The sequence below is a fragment of the Kogia breviceps genome, chromosome 3 (genome assembly GCF_026419965.1).
Source record: "Kogia breviceps isolate mKogBre1 chromosome 3, mKogBre1 haplotype 1, whole genome shotgun sequence".
Classification (NCBI taxonomy): domain Eukaryota; kingdom Metazoa; phylum Chordata; class Mammalia; order Artiodactyla; family Physeteridae; genus Kogia; species Kogia breviceps.
This window is the reverse complement of record NC_081312.1, coordinates 31,885,008-31,906,102: the sequence shown is the minus strand read 5'-3', so window position 1 is coordinate 31,906,102 and position 21,095 is coordinate 31,885,008. Positions and strand designations below refer to the sequence as shown.

The 21,095-nt window shown below is 38.8% G+C and overlaps 1 protein-coding gene across 3 annotated transcripts in view; it reads right to left on the bottom strand.

The window, feature by feature from the left end:
* Nucleotides 1-20,802, bottom strand: part of COX16 (cytochrome c oxidase assembly factor COX16) — a 32,144-nt gene extending 11,342 nt beyond the window's left edge. For 2 of the 3 annotated variants that reach the window (XM_067028260.1, XM_067028261.1), the window contains exons 1-2: nucleotides 20,573-20,749; nucleotides 13,488-13,559 (exon numbers count right to left, since the gene is read on the bottom strand). In XM_067028260.1, the coding sequence (XP_066884361.1) occupies nucleotides 13,488-13,559; nucleotides 20,573-20,650 (150 nt within the window). In that variant the 5' untranslated portion in view covers nucleotides 20,651-20,749. Of the gene's footprint in view, nucleotides 1-13,487; nucleotides 13,560-20,572 lie in introns of all 3 variants that reach the window. The other variant, XM_059056344.2, reaches the window with a different exon arrangement.
* Between the last annotated feature and the right edge of the window lie 293 nt (nucleotides 20,803-21,095).

The following is a 21,095-nucleotide window of genomic DNA, read 5'->3' as shown; positions in this document are numbered from 1 at the left end:
TGAAGAGGTGGAGAAACTTCTCAGTGTATGGATGCAGGATCAGCAACAGTGTTGAGTCCCACTCAGCTTTATGCTGATTCAAGACAAAGCTAAAAGCCTTTACAAAGACTTGAAGAAGAAACACGGCAAAGAATCAGAAGGCACATCTTTTAATGTCAGCAATGGCTGGTTTCACTGGTTCAAGTTTACAGCCAAACTTCACAACGTAAAAGTAAATGGCAAGGCAGTGAGTGCAGATACGGTAGCTGCCCAGGAAATTTCCTGAAACTCTTTGAGAAATTACTGATGAAGGTGTGTATTTAACAGAGCAGGTTTTTAATGTGGATGAGATAGGACTGTACTGGAAGAGGATGGCAAACCAAAGTTACATCAGTAAGGAGGAAAAGTTAATGCCAGGCTATAAAGCAGCAAAGGGCAGACTAACTCTGTTGTTTGGTGGCAGTGCTTCCCGCAATATGAAGCCGAAGACTCTTAGTTTATCATTCAGAGAACCCAAGAGCCCTTAAAAACAATGCCAAAGGTTCTCTTCCTGTTGTGTGGAAGAGTAACCCCAAACCCTGGTTTACACAGGCAATTTTCCAGCACTGGTTTTTTTGACCACTTTGTCCCGGAGGTAGAGAAATATTGCTTGGACAAAGACATTCCATTCAACATTCCTTTGCTGTTTGACAATGCTTGGGCCACCCCCATTCATGGATGACTTTCATCCCAATGCCAAAGTAGTGCACCTGTCACCAAATACTATATCGCTCATCCAACCTATGGACCAGGGAGTTATAGTGACTTTCAAGAAATATTATTTACATCACACATTTGTCAGCCAGTAAAGGCAAGTGACAGGAATCAGGAACAATCCTGAGAAAATTTTGGAGGACTATAACATCAACAAGTCCATAAAAACATTGACTTTGCATGGCGTGAGCTTACGGCCATCACCATGAATAGGGTTTGGAAGAACGTTTGCCTGCAGTTCACGATTTTTGTGGATTTCAGAAGGTGGATGAGGAGCCCAAAGAGGTCTTCAGCAACTTAGTGACCCTAAGCAAGAAGCTGAAGCTAGATCTGCAACAGGACAGCTTCATTGAATTCCTTGCTGTGCAACACAAGGAGGTTACAGTACTAATGAAGACCTGATGGAATTGGAGGCCCAGAGAAAGGACAAAGATAGACAAGAGGAAGAAGTAACAGAAGAAATGAAGAGATTCATGACAAAGGAAATAGCAAGGGGATTTTCTTTATTTGAAGAGGCACTGTTAGGTTTTGAGGCACAGGACCCAAACATAGAATGGTGCACAAAGGTTGCAGCAGACGTTCAAAGAATTCAGTCCAGTGCTACCATATCATCTATGACGAGAAAAAAAGAACTACTACCCAGACAGCAATGGATCGTTTTTTCAAGAGGGTGGATAGAACTGAATCCAGCAAGGAACCAGAACCTGTGCCATCAACATCAGGCGTGAGTGAAACTGCACCTTGCCCTCCATCTCCTACTGCTGACGATCCTTCCTCCTATTGCTCTACCATCTCCCGCCTCCTCTCCCTCCTCCAGTCAGTAACTCTTCTTGCCTGTTCACTCAATGCCAGCCCCTGAATATCAGCTGTTGTACTGTACTACTGTACTTTTCAAGGTACTGCACTGTAAGATTAAAAATGTCTTATTTTTTGTGTTGTTTTTTATGTATCATTTGTGTGAAAAGTATTATAAACCTGTTACACTACCGTACTATTTAGCCGACTGTGTTAGTTGGGTACCTAGGCTAACTTTGTTGGACTTAACGAACAAATTGAACTTACAGATGCACTCTTGGAACAAAACCCGTTCATGTGTAGGGGACTTACTGTACTGAAATTGAAACTGTGATTTAAAAACTCCCAACAAACAAAAGCTCAGGACCAGATGGCTTCACAGGAGAATTCTATCAAACATTTAGAGAAGAGTTAAAAATCTATCCTTCTGAAACTGCTCCAAAAAAGTTGCAGAGGAAGGAAAACTCCCAAACTCACTCTATGAGTCCACCATCACCCTAATACCAAAAGCAGACAAAGATACCACAAAAAAAGAAAATTACAGGCCAATATCACTTATGAACATAGACACAAAATCCTCAACAAACTACTAGCAAGCTGAATCCAAAAATACATAAAGGATCATACACCATGATCAAGTGGGATTTATCACAGGGATGGAAGGATTTTTCAGTATTCACAAATCAATCAGTGTGATACACCACATCAACAAATTGAAGAATAAAAACCATATGATCATCATATGGTTTTTTTTCTGCATCATAGATGCAGAAAAAGCTTTTGACAAAATTCAGCACCGATTTATAAAAAAAACTCTCCAGAAAGTGGGCACAGAGGGAACCATACCTCAACATAATAAAGGCCATATACAACTAACCTACAGCTAATATAATATTCAGTGTTCAAAAGCTAAAAGCAGGGACTTCCTTGGTGGTCCAGTGGGTAAAACTCCACGCTCCCAATGCAGGGGGCCCGGGTTCAATCCCTGGTCAGGGAACTAGATCCTGCATGCATGCCACAACTAAGAATCCGCATGCCGCAATGCAGAGCCCGCGTGATGCAACTAAGACCCAGCGCAGCCAAAATAATAATTAAAAAATAAATAAATATTTCAAAAAGAGCTGAAAGTATTTCGTCTAAGATCAGGAAGAAGACAAGGATGTCCACTCTCACCACTTTCATTCAACACGGATTTGGAAGTCCTAGCTGTGGCAATCAGAGAATAAAAATAAATAAAGGGAATACAAATTAGAAAACAAGTAAACTGTCACTGTTAGCAGATGACATGATACTGTACATAGAAAAACCTAAAAACGCTACCAGAAAACTACTACAGCTCATCAATGAACTTGGTAAGGTTGCAGGTTACAAAATTAATAAACAAAAATCTGTTGCATTTCTATACACTAACAACGAAAGATCAGAAAGAGAAATTAAAGAAAAAATCTCATTTAACACCACATCAAGAAGAATAAAATACCTAGGAATAAACCTACCTAAGGAGACAAGACACCTGTACTCTGAAAACTATAAGACGCTGATGAAAGAAATCAAAAATGACACAATAGAGGGAAAGATATACCATATACTTGGATTGGAAGAATCAATGTTGCCAAAATAAGTATATTAAACAAGGCAATCTAGATTCAGTGCAAACCCTATCAAATTACCAATGGCATTTTTCACAGAACTAGAACAAAAAATCTTAAAATTTGTATGGAGACACAAAAGACCCTGAATAGTAAAAACAATCTTGAGAAAGAAAACTGGAGCTGGAAAATTCAGGCTCCCTGACTTCAGACTAAACTACAAAGTGACAGTCATCAAAACAGTATGGTACTGGTACAAAAATAGAAATATAGATCAATGGAACAGGATAGAAAGCCCAGAAATAAACCCACGCACCTATGGTCAATTAATCTATGACAAAGGAGGTAAGACTATACAATCAAGGAAAGACAGTCTCTTCAAGATATGGTGCTGGGAAAACTGGACAGCTACCTGTAAAAAAATGAAATTAGAATGTTTTTTTAACACCATACACAAAAATAAACTCAAAATGGATTAAAGACCTAAATATAAGACTGGACACTATCAACGTATTAGAGGAAAACACAGGCAGAACACTCTCTGACTTAAATCACAGCAATATCCTTTTCAATTCATCTCCCAGAGTAATGGAAAAAAAAACAAAAATAAACAAATGGGACCTAATGAAATTTAAAAGCTTTTGCACAGCAAAGGAAACCATAAACAAAACAAATGGACAACCCATAGAATGGGTGCAAATATTTGCAAACAATGCAACAACAAAGAATTAGCCTCCAAAATATATGAACATCACATGCAGCTTAATATCATAAACACAAATAATCCAATCAAAAAATAGGCAGAAGACCTAAATAGACATTTCTCCAAAGAAGACATACAAATGGCAAGAGGCACATGAAAAGATGTTCAGCATCACTGATTATTAGACAAATGCAAATCAAAACTACAGTGGGGCTTCCCTGGTGGCGCAGTGGTTGGGAGTCCGCCTGCCGATGCAGGAGACACGGGTTCGTGCCCTGGTCCGGGAAGATCCCACATGCCGCGGAGCAACTAAGCCCGTGAGCCATGGCCGCTAGGCCTGCGCGTCCGGAGCCTGTGCTCCGCAATGGGAGAGGCCACAACAGTGAGAGGCCCGCATACCGCAAAAAAAAAAAAAAAACCCACAAACAACAAATGCTAGAGAGGGTGTGGAGAGAAGGGAACCCTCCTACACTGTTTGTTGGAATGTAAATTGGTACAGCCACTGTGGAGAACAGTATGGAGATTCCTTAAAAGACTAAAAATAGAGCTACCATATGATCCTGCAATCCCACTTCTGGGTATATATCTGGAGAAAAACACGGTCCAAAGGATACACGCACCCCAATGTTCACTGCAGCACTGTTTACAATAACCAAAACATGGAAGAAACCTAAATCTCCAACAACAGATGAATGGATAAAGAAGATGTGGTACATATATACAATGGAATATTACTCTGCCATTAAAAAGAATGAAATAATGCCATTTGCAACAACAGGGTTGGACCTAGAGATCATCATATTGAGTGAAGTAAGTCAGACAGAGGAAGACAAATATTGTATGATACTGCTTACATGCAGAATCTTAAAAAAATGATACAAATGAACTTATCTACAAAACAGAAACAGACTCACAGACTTAGAGAATGAATTTATGGCTACCAGGGGGTGGGGGTAAGGCTGGGTGGTGGAAGGGATAGTTAGGGAGTTTGAGACTGACATGTACACACTGCTATACGTAAAATGGATAACCAACAAGGACCTACTGTATAGCACAGGGAACTTAGCACAATATTATATAACAACCTAAAAGGGAAAAGAATTTGAAAAAGAATAGATACATGTATATGTATAACTGAATCACTTTGCTGTACACTTGAAACTAACACAACAATGCTAATCAACTACAGTCCAATATAAAATAAAAATTAAAAAAAACACATGTAGTTCATTTTGCTGTCCAATTTTATACGCTATGATATGCAAAATATTACTTAAAACATAGCTACAGTTACGGATATTCCTTTATTGTTCCTAGCTTTAACAGGAATGCTCTTAATGTTTCTCTATTAAGAATACTTACTATGATTACTGCTTGTTAAAGAGAATTCAACAAGGTAGTTAGATCAACACCCAAAAGTCAAAGGCTATGGATCCACATACAAAATCAATATAGTTTCTTTATGCAAATAAAAACCAATTAGAAAATGTAAGAGAAAGAAGAATACATAGCCAGAATAGTCTCATCTATTTAGAAAATTAAATTCATAGCTAAAAACATTTTGAAAAAGAAAACAAGATGCCCAGATGGTTTCACTGGCAAATTCTATAAAATATTTAAGGAAGAAGTAACACCAATTCTACATAATCACTTCCAGAAAATAAAAAAGAGGAAACACTTCCCAACTCATGTTATGAAGTCAACATTATTCCAATATCAAAACCATACTGTTGGGGAGGAACAATTTTCCCTTCTTCCCTTCTAGGGTCGTTGGCTAGTTTAATAATTAAATTGATATAAAACAGATTTAACAGAAGAAAAACGTTTAATTATGTATGTATGGGAGCCCCACAAACACATGAGACTCACAGGCAGTCAACTTAGACTTATATGCCATCCTGAGCTAAGGGGGTAGGGGTCTGGGGCTTCAAAGAGGAAGCAGATAATCCACAGGAAGATGAGAAGACCAAATGTTTGGTAAACAGATGTTTCCATGCCATGAAGATAAGTCCTTCTGATATAAAAAGTTCTCTCTCATAATAGCTATCTTCCTGGTATAGGCTTCCTACCAATCCTTTTGGGCAGTTAAGGAAGAGATAAAAAGCTTTTCCTGAGTCTGTTGGGCCATAAGTGCCTTCAGCTTAAAACAATCCACATGCCAAAATGGCACATTTTGGGGTGTATTCTGCTCCCCATCAAGACCAAAACAGTAGAAGGAAAAAAAAAAATCTGTAGACCACAAGAGTCTCTAGTGCAACATCTAGTGGAAGAGTAAGACTACAGCTCCCAAACTAATGGAACAACAGCAAAGTAATAAAATGTTATTAATCCAAAAGAGAACACAACAGGACAGAAATAATTATAACAATAGCACATAAAAAGAAGGCATATTTAAACCCAAATATATTTTTAAATTACATTAAAATGAGCCAATTAAAAACTATTAAAACATATTTTCTGTTTATAAGAGATATATCTAAAACTTAAGTTTACAGAAAGGTTGAGATTAAAAAGAAAGCTGGTGAAGCCATATTAATATCCAACAAAATAGGCTGTAAGGGGAAAAAGCATTACTACCACACAAAGTTTCATTACAATGAAAATTCAATTCACCAAGAAGACATAATAATTCTGAAATTATATGTACCTAATATCACGGTGAAATAGGCAAACAGTCATAATGAGAGATGTTAACACAATTCTCTTGGTAAGATAACAGATATAAAAAGTCAAAAACACAGAAATTTGAAAAAACACAAATAACAAACCTGACCAAATGGATGTATAAACTTTTAGTATGTACCCAACAACATACATTAAGTATGTACCCAACAAGCATACATCATTCACACAAACTGATCATGTGTTAGGTCATAAAGCCAGTCTCAACAAATATCAAAAGAAAGAACTCAATGAAAATTTTCTTTGATTACAACACACTCAAGTTAGAAATCAATAAAACATAGAAACTAGAAAATTCCCTATGTTTATAAGTTAAGGAAAAACACTCCTAAATAGCTCATGGATAAATAAAAACCAATTTAATTTGATTGATTATGAACATATTACATATTAAAACTTTCATGACATAGCCATGGCCATGCTTAAAAGGAAATTCATCACATTACAAGCATATATGACAAAAGAAGATGGAATTAATCATCTTCTTAATCGCAGTTTCGACAGTCAGGATGTCTTTGGTTTATGATTCTCTGCTCAGGCAGTCCATGGCTCAGGGGTCTGTGAGCTAATCTTGCCCTAGAGAAACAACCTGAGTTTCTACATTAATAATGATATCTATAATAGCAATTTTAGTACATTAATGATGTTACTAACAACAGCAATTTTTTAGTCATCTGACTCTGGTTGATTAGTGTTCAGTTAGTTCAAGATTGAGGTCAGATGGGACAAGAAAGGGAATAGAGTTCTGGATAGAGAGATTAATCAAACTCAATACAGGAACTTTTAGGGGGACTCAGTTTCATCATCACGAAAAATTCAAATTCACCACATAATTAGGTTACAATTCATAACACACTCACCAAAATAGCTTTAAAAAACAAAATGAGGAAAAATACCGTAACCTATAATAGCAAGTATTTGGAGCCTGGGGAACAAACAACTGTTGGCACTGTTGACTGAAAGAAAAACGCACAATACAAGAGCTCTTGGTTGAGTATCCAGTGTCCCATTGAGGACTACAGCCCAGGAGACAACCTCCCAGATAGATCTGAACAACCGCTCTGAAGAGGTAGGGGAAGAGGCTAGTATATATATATATAGTATATATATGGCTAAGGAATATGTGCAATCAAGCATACATCTCAGTAGAAGGTTATTGCTAGTCATAAGGAAGAGACATCTCAGTTAATGATTTTAATGCTCCTCTGAGTATGGGAAGATGCAAGAATCCAGGTTCATAAAAAATTTTTTCCAAAATATATCTAACTAAGGGCGTGTTTTGCCTGTTTTGCCAAAGCAGAGTGTCTCATCCTGTTCTTTGTCCTGAATTCCTTTCAGGGTGTATTGTAAAGTCAGTGATTGTAGTGGCTAATGACTTGATCCCTAGGAGGCAGGAGACAGATGGGCCCCAGGATGAGCAGCTTGAGACTGTCCCATTGGGGGACAGAAGCAAGGAGGAGCTGAGCCCTGCCCAGATAAAAGATAAAGAGACCACATATTTCTCATTCTCGAGGTCAAGGAGACCTTCCCGACTATGCATGCACAGAAACGCTCCTCAGGGGTCAAAAAGGGAGGGGGCATCACCCCATAGTAAGTGATGTCAACCTACCCATAGCCCTCTATGCTAGAATCCATCTTGGCTAAGAGATGCGCGTGCACACAGGGGAGGAACCTGAGATAGACAAATATGGACTAAGAGCCAGGCAACGGCAAGATGACTGGCCAGAGGAAACCCAGAAGAAATGCCCCACGTAAGTGATTCAAACTACCACAAGGGCGCGACTCTTTCTCTGAGTCCACCTGTGTTAAGCTTTTTCACACATACTCTTTTTCCTCCTAATAAACACTTTATTTGTTTCACTACTTTCCATCTCTTTGTGGAAATTCACTTGTACAAAGCCGACCGGCCACTGGCCTAGTGGCTAGGATTCACCACTCTCACTGCCACAGCCTGAGTTCAGTCTCTGGCCAGGGGAACCGAAATCCTGGTGCAAGCCACTGCAATCCAGGGCCACCCAAGATCACCGACGGAACTGGATGGAGGACGACATTCTTTGTTTTAAAGCAGCAGTGTAGAATGTGAAGGGAAGCAGAATATGACACTCCAAAATATGTCTCTTTGGCATAAGGATTATCTTGAGCTGCTTGTCTTTAGGAAACACCAGACACGCAAGCTCTGAAAACCAGTACAGGTTTCCCTTTTGTGAGGGACACATACATTTATAAAGGAAATCCCCATTTATAAGTGTCTCCCTTTTAGTACCAGGAAGAGAAGGATGATTCTAAATCACAAGAAACTTCTACCAATCGAGAAGGCACCCACTTAAATCTGTGTAACAACCTTACCCTTTTGCTGTGTTTTTCCCAGTAACCTCTCATAACTGCCCTCCCCCTCCAACATCCTTCTTCTGTCTTAAGATAGTATTTAAGGTGATAGTGGGGAAAGCTTTACTCACGTTTCCTGGTTATCTCCCACGTATACAAGAGGTATACATGTTATTAAACTTCTATTTGTTTTTCTCTTATTAATCTGTATTTTATTACAGAAGGATCTCAGCCAAGAATGTAGAAGGGTAAAGGGAAAATTATTTCTCCCCTACAATTGATTCAATCACTCTGAAAAACAGTTTGGAGATTATCAAATAAAGGTGATAATCCAGCAATTACTTTTTTGCACACATGCAGCAAGAAAAATATACAAGAACAGACTGGTGGTTGGTACTGTAATTATTCTGATTTTCATTATCTGAATCCTAAAAAACAAGGTCATGATATTTACAATGTTAAAAATTAAACAAGCACTATTTCTTTACAAACTACAACAGTCAAGGATTACAATGCACTTAATTGTACACTTAAATCATATTACTTGGAGTGATGCAAAAGCAGATAATCTACTACGGTGGATCCACAGTTGTTAGCATTAGGAGTCAGGAGAAAAAAAGAGCAACAGCCATAACGAAGGCAGATGAGCCATGTCATATCTATTTCACACTAGAAATTGAAAGCTATTGCTTTCAGCTTATTTGTTTAAGCCCACCTCATGAGTTCTGTACTTTCCTTTCAACCTTCCATACCCTTGACTGAAAAGCAGGAATTTTTACATCCTGGGACACTGGATTTTCAGTCCTAAAATCAGGACAGCTCCAGGCAACCTAAAACCGCCGGTCACTCTGAATCAATACCGTCTTTTTCTAACCTCCTCAAAACTTCTCAGCTGTACTTATCCTTGATCTTTCTTAAATGAATTTGTCCTCTCAACCACAGTCTTAACCCCCAGCCCTTGACCTCAGCAATCTTTCCCTCGACTCCTCCTTAATCTCAACCTCTCAACCCTTGTACCAACTGTCAGCCTCAACCAATCTTACCTTCTCAATTCCTCTCAAATTTAATCCACCTTACCCTCTCAACCTTATTTGAACTCAACCTCACCTAAACACTGACTCTTGACTTCACCTGAGTCTGACTTCTCAACATCAACCAACCTGCACATCTCAATCTCAGTAGGGCTTGTTCTCTGATCCTTCTCACCTCAACTTTGTCCTCTCAGCTTCCTTCCATAGACCTTGACCAATCTCATACTCTTAACTTCAATCAACCTCACTTCTCCCAACTTTATTCTCTTTACTTCGACCCCCTCGTCTAGACCTCTTCTGTTACTGCTATCTCCCTCACTCTCTCTTGCTACAAAAATTTACCCAGTCCTCAAAACCAAAGCCTCAAGTCCTCTGATATTTATTGAGGTTTTAATATCATATATGTCACTATCAATTTGCTGCTAAAAATTTTTCTGGAACCCGTTCATTTCTATCTTCATTGCAAATGTTTTATTTCAGATTCCATTATTGTTCATCTATACTACTGCCAAAGTGTCTTAACAGGTCTCTGCATCTCCACTTGAAACAACCTCTTCCCTCCTATCTTGCTCCCCCAATCTCCCTTCCATGTTAGCCACTCTGTGTTATATAATACTAATCAGTTCCATCATTTAGCTAACTCTTACTCATTCTTAACCTTAATTCAAAGGTTGATACCTCCAGCAGTCCTTCTCTGATACCCCTTTCCCAAGTCTAAACCGTATACCTCTCCTTGAAGTTCTAGTAATGTTTTACACAGAGTTCCAATATAGCATTTCACTGGGCATTGTTATATTGTGTGTTTGGATACATTTTCATATTAGATGTCTCCCAGCCTTGATGATGAGATAAGCTTTATAAGAACCAGTTTCTTCAATCTTTATCTATAGGATCTAACACATGATAAACACATGACAAATATTCAATTATTCTTCAAATATGTACATGACATCCCATTTCCAAAAGTCAGATTATTATAGCTTTCATCTTAAAGCAAAAGGGAAAAAATTCCTTAATAAAATAATTGGAATGCTAACAGAAACTTTAAAACTCAGTTATAATTGCTCTATTACCTCATAGAAAGTATATATTCCTTTTAAATTTACTATTTTTTCTAATACCTACTGTGTTTAAGACTAGCTAGCGTTGGTATTTCTCTTAAACCATAAAATTAACTGAAAAAGTTGAATAGGCCTTTAATACTCTCCCACCAACATTACTGAGGTCTGCTAACGAAATACAGCTGACCCTTGAAAACAAGAGTTCGAACCTTGAGGGTCCACTTATACAAGGATTTTCCTCAATAAATAACAGTTGGCCTGCCATATGTGCGAGCTCTGCATCCATGGATTCAAACAACTGCAGATCGTGTAGTACTGTAGTATTTATTGAAAAACTCTGGGTATCAGTGGACCAGCACAGTTCAAACCCCTGTTGTTCAAGGGTCACCTGTACTTGGGAAAAAACTCTCAAATATCAGATGTGTGCCACAAACAAAAGCTACATACTTCTGAATGAATTAACCAGAATTGTTCTGTAACAACAGACCTGAATTTGACAGTAATTGTGTAATCACAGAGGTGGGAATCCTAGTTCTACCCCTAAATAGCCACATGACCTTAAGCAAGTTACTTAAGCTCTGAGCCTCAGATTCCTCACCTGTAAAAATAAAGACAGTAATATATTTATGCAGGAACCAGCAGAGTCCTAGCACAGATGCATACCTGTAAAAAGGATCGCTATGAAAAGACAGGTATCACTATAATGAAAGATAATTTTTCTTTCTTTTAGTATTAGTTACTAAAGATACACATCAAAGTAACTTATAATTTACTGGTATTAATACAAAATAGCTAATTTACAATTAGAATAATAAAATGGAGTGAAATTATTGTCCCATGTTCTTTAGTCCCTTCTAGATACTAAAAATGGCTACACCAGAGCATATTTTGTGGGAAAAAGCTAACAGTACTGAAAAGTTTCTAGTGAATGAGGAGAAAGATAACTGAATTCTTTACATTTCATGATTCACTTCCATGTGATCATTAATGTTATTTTAAAGAGTAAGAAACAGCCCAAAGATCATATATCAGCCTTGAAAAATAAGATAAAACTCAGACTGCTTAGTATATTGAGTATACATGGTATCATCTCACACCTGTCAGGACGGCTATCATCAAAAGAACACAAATTACAAATGTTGGTGAGGATTTGGAGAAAACGGAACCCTCCTACACTGTTGGTGGGAATGAAAATTGGTGCAGCCACTGTGGAAAACAGTATGGAAGTTTCTCAAAAACCTAAGAATAGAACTACAATATGACCCAGAAATTCCACTCCTGTGTATATATCAAAAAAAAAACCACCAAAAACACTGATTCAAAAAGATACATGCACCACAATGTTCATAGCAGCATCATTTACAATTGCCAAGATATGGGAGCAACCTAAGTGTCCATCAACAGATGAATGGATAAAGAAGATGTGTGTCAGACCTACTAGAGCATGGACTTGAAGATATGGGAAGGGGGAAGGGTAAGCTGTGACAAAGTGAGAGAGTGGCATGGACATATATACACTACCAAACGTAAAATAGATAGCTAGTGGGAAACAGCCGCATAGCACAGGGAGATCAGCTAGGTGGTCTGTGACCACCTAGAGGGGTGGGATAGGAAGGGTGGGAGGGAGGGAGAAGCAATAGGGAAGAGATATGGGAACATAGGTATATGTATAACTGATTCACTTTGTTATAAAGCAGAAACTAACACACCATTGTAAAGCAATTATACTCCAATAAAAATGTTAAAAAAAACAAACATAATTTGCAAAACAAAAAAAAGACGTGGTGTGTCTCTGTGTGTATGTGTATATATATATATATATATATATATATATATATATATATATATATATATATATATATATACATATACACATGTTTGACTTAGCGATAAAAAAAGAATGACATTTTGCCATTTGCAGTAACATGGATGCACTTGGAGGGCATTATGCTAAGTGAAATAAATCAGACAGAGAAAGATAAATACTGTATGATATCACGTATATGTGAATTCTAAAAAATATCACAAACTAGTAAATACAACAAAAAAAGAAGCAGATTCACAAATATAAAAAACAAACTAGAGGTTACCAGTGGGGAGCAGGGAGGGGCAACAGGGGTGAGGGTGTGGGCAGTACACACTGTTGGGTGTAAGACAGGCTTAAGGATATAATGTACGACATGGGGAATATAGCCAATATTTTGTAATAACTAAATGGAAAGTAACCTTTAGAAATCGTATAAAAAATTTTCTTAAGAGTCCAAAGATCATATATCAGTCTTTTTTTTAACAGCTGTTTGTATTATTTTTATTTTATTTATTTAGTTAGTTATTTTATTTTTTGGCATCACCGGGAAGCATGTGGGATCTTAGTTCCCTGACCAGGGATCGAACCCATGCCCCCTGCGTTGGAAGCGCAGAGTCTTAACCACTGGACCGCCAGTGAAGTCCCCATGTATCAGTCATAAGAAGCAAGATAAAACTCAAGACAGCTTAGTTTACTGAATATTCGTGTCTCATAAACCAGAACATACATGTACACACGTCAAACTCCAACGACAATTCTTACTTTAATCTTTACAGCATCATAACGGATTTGTGAAAACTCACGAAGACCAACAGAACCTCCAACAATCAGCAGCTGAAACAAGACAGGGAAACAATTAAACAAAATAGAAGGGCAGAATTCAGTCTATCTATACTTTACTTATCTGAACACCAACAGTGGCAGATTATATAAAATCCTATAGATTATTTTCCCTGGTGAGTTACCATTCATCTTTTCACAGTAGATATAGTACACACTATCACTGGGAAACATTTTAGCACATGAGCAAATACCAAAATCATTACCCCCTACCTGTACTTGACCTTATGATTTAAATATCACCATCACAAGCATTATATTAGTTGATTCTTACCAAAGACCTATGAGCTAAGGGGAAAAAAAACACTTAATAGATGAGGAAATAAAAGCACAGCCAACTAAATGACTTGCCCATGACTGCAATGGGTAAATCCAGGAATAAAATCCTGGCCTTGCTTCTTCAAGACTAGAATTCTTTCAATTTTATGATTTTGCAAAATAGGCCAACTAGAGAGCATTTTTCTCCATTTTCTATCCAAGCGATAAAACAATCTCATGAAATGTGTTCCCCTTCTCAGTATGTGGTGTACCTTAAAAGAGCCCATGAACTGCCATTGCTGCTTTAGCATCCCCTACGATAGTCTAATGGGCTTTACTCTCATCCTAAAGCTGTAAAAGTCTAGAAATCTGGAAAAAAATTAAGTTTGATCCCTACCATCAATATATTAATATTACCAATTAAAGTAATACAGATAAAAACACTGTAAAATATAAAATTCTATAATTTTGAAGTTGGAATACCGACAAAACCTTGAGGCTATGAATTAAAAAACCCAATAAATCTGACCACATAAAAATTTAGTCTCTTACCTGCAAACAAATGAAATAAAAATGACATCAAATCAAAAGACAACAAACCAGGAAAAATATCTGTTATATATAACCAGCTAATACTTCCAATGTCAATATGTAATCAGTCTTTGTATAAGTAAAGTAAATTTTGTCTCTTGGTCTCAATGAAAATGAGACACGCTGGGACCTGGGACCCTTTGCTGCAGTGCTTACACCTGGACAAAATTCTCCTCCAGCAACAAAATGCAAAGAAAGTATAAGGGACTAAAAATTACTGCAAGCATGCACAGTTGGGGCAAATTATGCACAACAAGTTACAAAAAGACCAAAAACCCAACTGCCACTTCTGAAGAGCCGGGAGCAAAAACAGGGTGTCAGGAGTAAAAGCAGGGTACTGCACGTGCTCAGCACCACAAAGGGGTTGGGCAGACCACGTAAGCCACCCCTATAGCCCCACCCATGGACGCATCCATACGCTCTCCCCATATAAGGAATCAGCTGGCCCCCACTCTAGGGGTTCCAGCGAGCGAGGGAACCTGTTACCTGTTTTCGCTCTCCCTGCTAGTAAAGTCTTGCCTGAATTTCTTGTCTGGCCTCTTATCAATATGTATTGATTAAGGAAGGCCAAGAACCCCGGTTGGTAACAAAAAGACACACCTGTGATTTTCCTAACTCCTCTCAGTCTCCCTTTATTCACTCTTCCTCACCTTCCCATCTCAAATTGTTGGAATATCTCAAAAGGCTCAGTCTTCACACCTTTTTTACCTATTCACAACCAAAAGAGTCCCTAGGTGATGCCATCCAGTTCCATGGATTTAAATAGCCCCTATAACCTAACAACTTCCAAATGTATATTTTCAGTGGGAAACATCCCACCGAAGTGAAGACCTGCCCTCCTACCTGACATCTCCACTTGAAAGTTTAACAGGTATATATGAATTAACATGAAAAAAATTCTTGATTTTTTACCCCAACACTCTTTCTGCCCCAATCTGCTGCTCATCAATCTTCCACAGCCCAATTAAGGTCAATACTTTCATCCAATTACTGAAGCCAGCTTCTCTGGAGTCATCTTTAGCTCCTCTAATTCCTATCTCACGTCTAATCCATCCCCGAGTTCTGTCAATGTATTTCTTGAATCTGACAATTTCTGACTATATCTTCTTCTAATATTCTAGTCCAGGCCACCGTCATCTCTCTTCTGGACCACTGCTATCACAATGCCCACATGTAACATAATAAAGAATTTGTCTGGTCTTGGTCCTGGGTTCTTGGGAGGGAGCTACTCACTTGGAATTTCCTGAGTGACAGGAGCATCTTTCTTATTGGGACCACAACTGAGTTTATGATAATGAGATGACTCATCGTGGGTCCCTAGATAGTCACAGCATAGAGGCTGGTCATGCTGGGATGATCAATTGTGTGACTAGAGGGTGGGGGCCTTGAGCCAGGTGATAGCCACCTGACCTCCTGACCTCCAAGGAGGAAAGGGGGGGGCTGGAGATTGAGTTCAGTCACACAGCCAATGATCCAATCAACCATAGATGATGAGAATCCCAATAAAAAACTCTTGATGAGCTTCCTGGTTGGTGAACATATCAATGTGCTGGGATGGTGGCATACCCTGATTCCACAGGGAGAAAACAGGGAAACTCTGCCTTTGGGACCCTCCCCAGACCTTGCCCTGAGGGCCTCTTCTTTCAGCTGTTCCTAATTCATAACGTTTATGATAAAACACTAATCCTAAGTATAGTGATTTCCTGAGTTCTGTGAGTGATTCTACTGAATTATTGAACCTGAGGGGCTATCAGGAACCACTGAATTTGTAACCAGGTGATGAGAAGCACAGGTGGCCTAATATCAAAGAGCTTTCAGCTGGTGTCTGATAAGGGGAGTTTTATGGAGAATTGTGCACTTAATCTATGAAGTCTGCACTAATGCTACAGTTAGTGTCAAAATGGCACTGTACTACCGACCACTCATTACCATGGTATCTACACTCCTAGCTAAATATCTTCATTTCTGCACTAGATCCCAATCATCTTTTATACTGAAGGGCAGTGATTCATCAAAAATCTTGCTCACCACACTGCATGATTCATCATTAAAAATGCTATTATTTCTCCCATCTTATTAACGAATTTCTCTAGACCTTACTTCCCCATCAGTCATTATCCCATTTCTTTGTTCTTACCTACAGTAAAATTTCTCAAACAAGTTGTCTACGCTTGCTGCTCTTTCCACTTTCTCTTAGACCCATTCCAACCATCACTGACATCCATGTTACTAAATGCAATGTTTAACTCTCTGTTCTCATCTTATTTCATGAGCAAAATTTGACACCATTGATCACTTTTTCCTTCTCTTCCCTTAAACCTGGTTTTCCTTTTACCTCACTGAGAACCCTTCTTAGTCTCCTGTATTGGTCCCTCCTGTACACACCAACCCTCTGAACTTGGGAGTACCCCCAGGGCACAGTGTTTGGTCTTCTCTACCTACATTAACTTCTACCCACAAGCTTAACGCTGGCATGGTGACTGCTGCTAAAGTAGAAGAACTAAAGAGAATATACAGTTTCCTAACATACTATACAGAATGTCCAAGATAAAATAAAACTTCACTTGTCATAAGAAGAATCAAGAAACAGCAGCTTGAATTAGGAAAGACTATCAAGTGACATTAGCAAAGATTTTAAAGGAACCATCATAAAAGTGCCTCAAAGAGCAATAAACAAATGAAAATTTAGAAAAATCTCACCAAAGCCCCCACAAAAACAAAAATAAGTGACATCAGTGAAATGGCAGAGTAAGAATCTCCAAAACCTTCTTCGTTAAAGCAATGAGAACACTGGCAAAAGTTGTCAAATCTACTTTTTCAGAACTTTGGAAATTAAAAAAGGCCTGCAGTAATGTTGGGAACATTTACATAAGAAGAATGACTGAATCTCGGTTAAAGCAGAAAGCTTGGTGGCATTTTTAGCCTACCTATTCCCATGTCTCAACCCCAGCTCCTTGGTAAACATGAAAACCAACAGTCTAAAATCAGGATATAAAGCAGTAACCACTGGAAGGGGCATAATGGGGTGGACCTCCTTGAAGTCTTATTCCCTGAGAAGTTTCATTATTTGACCAGTCTGGTGGTTCCCTGGAAGACCCACTCGCAAGGCTGTCTTTAGTTTTCCTGACTTGCAGCTCAACTAGTGCAAACAGACTTCTCCCTGGAAGTATTTGCTCAAAAAATTCAGAGGCCATTATTTAACATCATACTGCCTGAGATGGTAGATAACAGGGCAAGGAATAGCCTAACCAAAAAGCTCAAAAGGAAAACATGAGGCATGAGGTGTCCATAGAGGACTCTGAAAAGCTCAAACATATTCCTGACACTCTGGAAGGACATGCACATGAGCAGAACTGTCCACATGCCCAGAGGAGTGTGTAAGCTCAGGAGAGATCTGAGAAGGCCCTAAACACTCACCTATGGCTAACCTTGAGGCTCTGAGCAAGCAAGAAGTAACAGCTTAAAGCAGAGTTTGTAACCTGCCTGAGTACTGAAGGCATACCCAAACACACAGAGCCCCTTGACAAACACTGGGAAACTTACAGGCTCCAGGTGTTTAAGAAAACCTCTGCCCAATAAAAAGAAAAACAGCCCCATTTAAAAACGGGCAAAGGACTTGAATAGACATTTCCCCAAAGAAGACATACAGATAACCAATAATCCATTGTATGAACAAATGTCCTGCATTATTAGTCATTAGGGAAATGCAAATCAACACCACGGCGAGATACCACTTCACACCCACTAGTAAGGGTTTTTTTTTTTTTTTTATAGTGGACAATGACAACTGTTGGCAAGAATGGAGAAATCAGAAGCCTCATATATTGCTGCTGGGAATGTAAAATGATGTAGTTTTGGGGAAACAGCTTCACAGTTCCTCAAAATGTTAAACATGGAGTTACCATATGACCCAGCAATTCTACTACTAGGTATTTACTCAAGAGAAATGAAAACACATCCATACAAAAATCTGTACATGAATGTTCATAGCAGCATTATTCATAATAGCCAAGAAATTAAAACAACCTCCTAAATGTTCATCAATGAAAAATAAATATTCCAACAGATGGAATATTATTTGGCCATTAAAAGGAATGAGGTTTTGATACATGTTACATGAATGAACCTTGAAAACATTATGCTAAGTGAACAAGGTCAGTCACAAAAGACCATAAGTTGTATTAGTCTATGAAATCTATAGACAAAAGTAGATTAGTGGTTAACTAGGATGGGAGAAGGGTAGGGGACAACAGGAAGTGGCTACTAGTGAGTATGGTGTTTCTCTCAGGGTGATGAAAATATTCTAAAATTAGACTGTGGTGATAGTTGCATAACACTGAATAAACTAAAAACAACTGAACAGAAAACATTAAATGGGCTAATTTTTTAGAATGTAGAAACTAGTAGTCACCGCTCAGATTAGAAAGGTAAATTCTGGGGACTAAATGCGCAGTGTGGAAACTGAAACAACAAATATACTCTTTTTCAAGTGGTTTGGGAGACAACAAATATATTCTCTTTTTCAAGTGGTTTGGGAGAGCAGGGAAGGAGAGTATTATTGGCCTATACATGGTACTCTAAGTCCTCTTCTCTAGGTTGCTGAATAAAGATTCTTATGAAGCAAGCATTAACATTTATCTAAGAGAGGAAATAATTTCAACTTGAAGTATAGTAGTATACTAGAGTAATTATGGAATATTTGACTGATACATGATGAAGACGATGTATCCTTTGAGTTCTTTCTAGTAGTGTTGGATTTTAGAGTACTGAATTCAACATTTTCCTCTACAAAAGTAGTTATATGTCTAGGACCCATATTTTGAAACAGTACAGACCTAGGTCCAGTATAGTACAGGTCCAATACAGACACAGAGACCAGTATAGAGAAATATACTTGGGAAGAAGTCTACTGTGGTAGTCTCCATTCCATGAAATAAAACAAATGAGGTAAACTTTAGAAGGTACTTTAATACTACTGGTTTTAAGAGTTTAGCTTTGATGATTTTGAAAGATAAGAAACAAAATCAAACTGTCTTCCAGTGGGACATGCAGGTGACCTCAAGGTAGTGACTACAATCACAGTATTTCTGAATGGATCTCCATTTCGTGGCAGGGGAATCTACAGGGAGGATAGTTTTTACACATTCCCCGTCAGCTACACAAATATAATTACTGCACTGTCTTATAAACAGTTTTCTTTAAACTTTAAAAAAGATAGATAAAAAGGAGTTTCCAAAGTTTAGAAAGAAATCCACATTCATCAAAGATGAGTAAAAAACTCATTACTTTTCTAAGGCCCTTATTTCGTTTAGTCCTGCTTAAATGCAAAAGCTGGTAACTTCACCTGTACCAAATCCATACCAAAGTAATAAACTATTTAAAAGAAAGTGGACTTTGTTCACATGCTTTATATTTAAATTGTTTCACTTACTATGACATCAAGGCTTGCTGAAACAAAGTAACTTGCCAAGGTCAAACTGAAAAGAAAATGAGTGGACTCGCTGGATTCCAACTCAGGTTGGTGTTGTGTTAAGCCAACATCTATCTAAATTTTCAAGACGAATGCGACCTTCTGGGAACTCAGTGTAGGAGTGGATGCAAAGAAATAGACACCAAAACTACTTTCAACGTGCTTCAAATATATCAACTATAATTCAGTGACCATCTTTTGAGGGCTGCTACAATGTGCTACATTCAACTCACAAGGATTTATTTAACTCATAACAACCCTGGAAGAATTACGCCAGTTCACAAACTAAGAAGCTGAAACCTGAAGATGCCCGAAAATGTATAGTTAAATTAAGTAAATACAACTAGTTCCAATGATGCAGAGTATTTTCAAGCTGTAGCTGGGGGCGGGGCGGGCGCGGAGCGGAGGAGGATGGAAGTTTAGTAATCATCCAGACTTGGGTTAAAATCTGGTTCTGACATCACTCTCAGAAGCACATCCAGGTAGCTACCAACGAGGTAAGAGGGGGACTCGAGATCCCACTACCAGCGCGGTGAGAGACTAGGAGACTAGGACTGCCTAAACGCCAGCCCCTTCCTAGCCCAGACTGCCGCTCCGGGTCGCACGCGTTACAGTTTCACAGAACTCTCCTTCCAGCCAGACTTGTGGTCCCACCCCTTCCGGAATCCCTCCCCCACTTTTTTCTCACCGCGCTCACCAACATGGGAACTCCGTAGCGAAGGGTCTTATTCTTGCGCAGGGCGCGCATCACCGCGTGGGCGAACATGACTGAACTCTCCGACCCGCTTGGGAGCCCACCCAAACAGGCCAGCGTGGCCTTCCGAATCTAAGTGGCTCAGGGTCTCTCCCCCGGAGTACGTCCCTTACTAACCTCCATTCCTTTGCCTCACAGTGCAGTGCCCTTCCAGATAGGTCTCCGCCAGGCAAAAGCAATCGATCCGTAGTAACATACTCACGCTTCCCCCCGGAAATTCGAGCGTCAGAGGTTTGGTCCGGCAAGCTGGTTTGCAATCGGGACTTAGGGACTGAAGTCGTGTTGGTAGTAATCGTCAAAGGATATACAAACCTGTACCTCCTGTGTTCTGGGTCTCTTCTTAGAACACTCCCTGGCACATAAAATTAGCTCAATAAAATCTGTTTTAAAAAAGTTACTTTGGGGGCTTCCCTGGTGGCGCAGTGGTTGAGAATCCGCCTGCCGATGCAGGGGACAC